The 5,556-nt window shown below is 44.7% G+C and overlaps 1 protein-coding gene across 1 annotated transcript in view; it reads left to right on the top strand.

Annotated features, from left to right (window-relative positions):
• Window positions 1–5,428, top strand: part of Jpt2 (Jupiter microtubule associated homolog 2) — a 15,902-nt gene extending 10,474 nt beyond the window's left edge. The window contains exons 3-5 of the mRNA XM_021149527.2: window positions 1,938–2,080; window positions 4,994–5,042; window positions 5,388–5,428. Of these exons, the coding sequence (XP_021005186.1) occupies window positions 1,938–2,080; window positions 4,994–5,042; window positions 5,388–5,413 (218 nt within the window). The 3' untranslated portion in view covers window positions 5,414–5,428. The remainder of the gene's footprint in view (window positions 1–1,937; window positions 2,081–4,993; window positions 5,043–5,387) is intronic.
• Window positions 5,429–5,556: the final 128 nt, after the last annotated feature.

The following is a 5,556-nucleotide window of genomic DNA, read 5'->3' as shown; positions in this document are numbered from 1 at the left end:
GTGAGCCACCATGTGGTTGCTGGGATTTGAACTCTGGACCTTCGGAAGAGCAGTCGGGTGCTCTTACCCACTGAGCCATCTCACCAGCCCACACTGGGATTTTTAAGACACCACAATTGGGGCTGGAGAGATGGCTCATCGGTTAAAAGTACTGACTGGCCACTCTTCCAGAGGTCCTCAGTTCAATTCCCAGCAACCCCATGGTGGCTCGCAACCATCTGTAATGGGATCCAATGCCCTCTTGTGGTGTGTCTGAAGGCAGCTATAGTGTACTTACATATACTTTTCAGAAAGGACACTACAATTCTCACTACGTCCCAGCAGCTACACTCTTGGTCCCCTCAAGCCAGTCAGTGTCTTCTGGAAAGGGCCACCAGTGGGATCTTGAAGGACCTCTGAAAGCTGTGCTAGCTAGCAACATAGAGTCCTTGACTTAGGCATTCCTGCTTTTCATTCTGATTGTTGTTGAGAGTGCTGTGGTGACAACATGGTCATGAGAGCAAAGGAGTAACTATTTGGGATTATTTGAGGGGACACAAAAAAAGAGCACAGAAGAACATGGGCCAGTCCTTTAGTGATATGGTGGTGTTTGACTTTTCCTGGGGAACTGTAAACAGACTTCTAGTTACCCTCTAGTCTCCTAAATAGCCCAGCAGCAGCCACCCAAATAAACATTCCATCTAGCTCTGTTTATAGGAGCATCAGTGAAGGGTTACTTAGGAGCACAGGAAACTATAAACACCCAAATCACTGAAAAGTTGTTTGTCAGCCTAGATGTTAGCCTCCTGAAGTTAATTCCTCCTCCCATCCTTGAGTTAATTTCCATGTCTGGTCTAGTCTACCATTTCCTGAGGCAATGTGTGTCTCTGGGTCAGGATTCTATAGAGCTGGGCATTGGAGGTGGAGAAGAGTGGCTGGAATCTCAGGTGAGGGTCTAGTGACAGACCTATCACCTATAGGGCACCAGTCAACAAGCCTCACACAGCACCACGGTTGCTCTGGTCATGGTAAAGGCTGTGTTATTCCTGGAAGACAGTGTTCCATAGTGTCTGGAAGGCATAGCTGCTGTGGAGTGGTTACACTGTAGGCTTTGTCTTAGCATTTGTCCTAGGAGCTATAGCAACTTAAAGAATCCCCTTACTGCCCAAGAATCTGCCCCTTTGTTGTCCTTATTGTTAATTGAGGAGCTAGAGACACAGAAAGGCCAGGTGACTTAGCACAGCATGAGTAGTCAGTGGGGTATTTTTTCTGTTGTGGATTATAGCTTCAGTTGGGATGCTAGAGCCAACTACCTAAAAATAAGTAGCTTTCGCCTGAGTCTACCTCCATTAGGCATAATGCTTTGGGGAACGTGGATGCTTAATACCTGCTGAGTGAAGACATCTGTTGGTATTTCATACCTTTTTGCCTGACGTAGGCATAACTCCATCCTGTCCAGGCCTGGGGCCATAGGATCAGCTTGAGATGCGCATTTCTATTAAGGAGCATGTCTTTTAACTTGCTGGCATTTTTCATTGCTAGGCCTTCTAGCCAGAAAGAGGTCAGAGTGACTAACCTTATTTTCCAGAGTATAGGTTCACCAGGAATAGCGGTTAGTTATTTGCTTTTGATTTGCTTAAGAACTCCTTTTGATTAACAAAGGAGACTTTCCTACAGGAAAACTTGAATTGTTCATTATAAGGGAGCTCTGGGGAAAGGTGATGTTTTTCATTCCTTTTCAAATCCAGGCCCAGGTCAGTTTGGCTATACACGTGAACACTGTAGCAGACTAGATTAGGGATTGGCTAGGATATAAGGCTTCGGGGACTTAGAGTGATTGTCCCACTCTATTGTCCTGGAACCTAAGAAGGCATTAAGTCTTTTGTAGAAGGGTGACAGTGATGGCGTCGCATCAGCGTTGAGCTCTGATGGTCACCCTTCTGTGATTGTTCCTGCAGGAGGCAAAGGAAGTGGGATCTTCGATGAATCGACTCCTGTGCAAGCTCGACAACGTTTGAATCCACCCGGGGGGAAGACCAGTGACATATTTGGGTCCCCAGTCACTGCCACTGTGCCTCTGGCACACCCAAACAAGCCCAAGGTATGGACTACATTCATATAGCCAGACAGGAAAGAAAAATAAAAGTTGCTTCAAGTTCACTTCTGAAAGAGTTCCAAAGCAGGTGTGACGTAATACTAGGAAGAGAGGAAAGCAGGTGTGACGTAGGTGTGACTAGGACAAGACAGACAGAGAGACAGACAGACTGTGCTGCTTTCCTGAGTGTGCTCACTTATTGGTCAGAGTCACCCAGGAAACATGTTTCAGCCTATGACTAAAGACCTGAGGAAGGAACTGTGTTCATCTCTACACAGCAGCCGCCAAGCACCTGCCTGTGCTGCTCCACTCTGTGTACCTGCAGTCTCATGACTGAGCGCATAGTGTAAAGGTTTGACCCTTGCTGAGTTCTGGAGAGGAAAGGTCTGTCTTTACACAGCACTAGAGATTTAACCTGGGCATGTGTAACACTGGGATTATATATTTTAGCTTGTCCATAAAAAAGACACGCACTCCAGGTACTTGATCTACTAGTTGTAAGCCTAGATTGGCAGGTTTTGGAGCTATTTTAACTTATATCTGAACCATGTGTCCCTTGTTACTTATGTCTGTCCTGCCATGTGCTCATGGTCCATTTCCTCTCAGGGCTGTTCCCTCCTCCTTTGGTCTGTTCTCTTTTCTCCACCCTTTTCTCTCTACCTGCAACCCCCAGTCAGGTGACTAAAAACCTGCCAGCAAGGTGACCTAGCATCATTTGGTGTATGAGGGTCTCCCGGGGCAGCGGTGACCAGATCTTAGTGGCCAGTGTTTAGCATTAGAATACCAGCAGCATCAGACTAACCTCCCACACTGTATCACTGCTCCACCCCAGCTGCCTCCCCAGCCCAGGATGATGGCTCTCCACAAGGGTGAGCTTATGTTCGTTATCTCTGAGGATTATGGATCTCAGGTCTCTGATCCAGTGAAGGCACCCATGTACTAAGATAAACATGTAATTGCAATGGATTAAAATTCACCAACTATTTTGCATTTGTTAGTTAAAAAAATATTTAGACCTTTAGAGAATGCCAGAAAACCAACTCATTAAATTTGTTGCAAAAAAAGAAAAGTGTTTAACCAAGCTGAGCATGGTGGCACTTGTCTCTAATCCAATCCCACCACTCAGGAGATAGAGGCAGGTGGATTTCTATGAGTTCCAGGATAGTTAGAGCCACTTAGAGAGACCCTGTCTGAACTCATCCCCTCCTCCCCACCAAAAACAGCAGCAACAACAACAAAAAAAAACTGTTTAATCAGCATTTCCTGCATGAAGTGTAGAGAGAATGCCTATTAGAGAAAAGCCCCCTTTACAGAGTACTACAGGATAGCAGCAAGATGGGCCCATTGGTGAAGCTGCTTCCTGCCCAAGCCTAAGACTTGAGTTTGATTCCTGGGACCCACAAGGTAGAAGGAGAGAACAGTCTCAAAAGCTGTCTTGTGGCTCAGCATGCACATTATGGCAACACCCTTGACCCCATCAATTCCCAATGAAAATAGGTATTCTCTAGAGTTGAGCACAATGCAGTTTAGCTGTATGGAAGCTCCTTGGGAGGAGGGACAGCAGAACAGTGACATGGAGGCTAGCTAAGAGGCATAGTGAGGTCACAGCTGGAAAAGAACCTCCCAGCTTTGAAGCAATGTAGGAGTAATGATAGGATAGGAGCATTGTAAACCTGGCCATGAAGGGGTAGACTTAGATAATATTTACTATTTGCTAACAGAACAAAGAGCCGACCAATAGTTACAGCTTCCTAGTAGAAGTCCATCAGAGACCATCTCAGGTCAGCTTCTCCCAAAAGTCAAAGCTAAGTAGGCTCAAAACCACATGTTTTTAAAGGCATGTTCTCTCTTGTCAGCATGGTGGTACACACCTTTAATCCCAGCATTTAAGAAAAGGCAGGCAGTTCTCTTGAGTTCAAAGCCGGTGTACGTAGTGAGACTGTCTCAAAACAGAAACAAGTGGTCCTCTTAATAGCCCAGGCTGACTTCAACCCCTTGGCATCCTGCATAAGTGCTAGGATTGCATATTTGGTTATGTAGCCAAATTATTTGGTTTGTTCATTTGTCTGCTTTGAGCCACACATTCAAATGCTGTGCTGTCAAAACAAGACATTCTGATATACTATAATGTAGATGAAGCTATGAAACATGCTAGTGGGTTCTTTTAGAAAATAATTTTTATAATTTAAAACCTGTTGTGGCTACTTTTTTAAAAAGCTGTGCCTTATGCTATTAAGAAATAAAATAACTGGGGCTTTGAGAAGCTGGCAGTGAGCTAACATCACTATTGCAGTCCAGCGAGTTACAGGGGCTTTGTCACGGGTCTCTGTAGTGCCAGGGATCAAATGCACAGAGACTCTCGCATGCTAGAGAAGCACTTTGTTATTGAGCAGTTTATTCAGAAGCCTGCTAGTTTGTTTATTGTAAAATTGTATTATTTTTAATTATGTTTAGGTATGTCAGCATGTGTGTATGTATTCAGGTAAATGCAGATACCCTCAGAGGCAGCATATTCCCTTGGAGCAGGAGTTACAGACAACTGTACCTAAGAACAGCAAGAGCTTTAACTACTGAGCCATCCCCGGCCTGCCACAAACATTTTAAAGGCTAAAAATAAAACAGACCCTATAGTGGGGGCCTATACCTCCACCTGTTCAGGAGGAAGCTGAGGTTCAATGCCTTTCTACCTACAGAGTGAGTTTAAGCCCAGACTTTGGAAAATTCAATGAGACCCTGACTCAGAAAGTAGAAATAAGACTGAGGATGTGGCCTGGTGGTGGGTAGAATACTTCCCTAGCAGAGTCTAGATGTCTTAGATGGCCAGGGGAACACAATTTTAAAAAATCAGCCATTCATCCCTAAACTTTCATTGCCTGCCTGGACAAGCACTAACCTGCTGGCTTGCTTACCTTGCTGCAGGATCATGTTTTGCTGTGTGAAGGTGAAGACTCTAAGTCTGACCTGAAAGGTAAGCTTATTTCCTGCCCTTCTGTATTCCAGAGGAATAGCTCATGCACTTCCTAGCATTGCTCTGCCTTCAGAACAACTGAACAAAACAAGCATAAGAGGGTGGCTCGGGACAGGAGCACAGTTCCTGCTAGTAATACTGTTAGGTTCTCTTTTCTTCTAGAAGAGTGTTTCTCAACCTTCCTAATTCTGGGACAAGAATTTGATATCTGTAAAGATAATTACAGTTCCTCCTGTTTTGGTGATCCCCACAACCATAAAATTATTTTCATTGCTACTTCATAACTCTGGTTTTGCTACTATCATGAATTTTAATGTTAATGTCTGTGTTTTCTGATGGTCTTAGGTGACCCCCATGAAAGAGCAATTTGATTGACACTCCCCTCTCCAGGGGTGTCTTAGGGTGTTACTGCTGTGAGCAGACACCATGACCAAGGCAAGTCTTTTTTTTTTTTTTTTTGGTTTTTCGAGACAGGGTTTCTCTGTGTAGCCCTGGCTGTCCTGGCACTCACTTT

Source organism: Mus caroli, chromosome 17 (genome assembly GCF_900094665.2).
Source record: "Mus caroli chromosome 17, CAROLI_EIJ_v1.1, whole genome shotgun sequence".
Taxonomy (NCBI): Eukaryota; Metazoa; Chordata; class Mammalia; order Rodentia; family Muridae; genus Mus; species Mus caroli.
The sequence above is the reverse complement of the archived record's forward strand: the minus strand, read 5'-3'. Positions and strand labels throughout refer to the sequence as shown.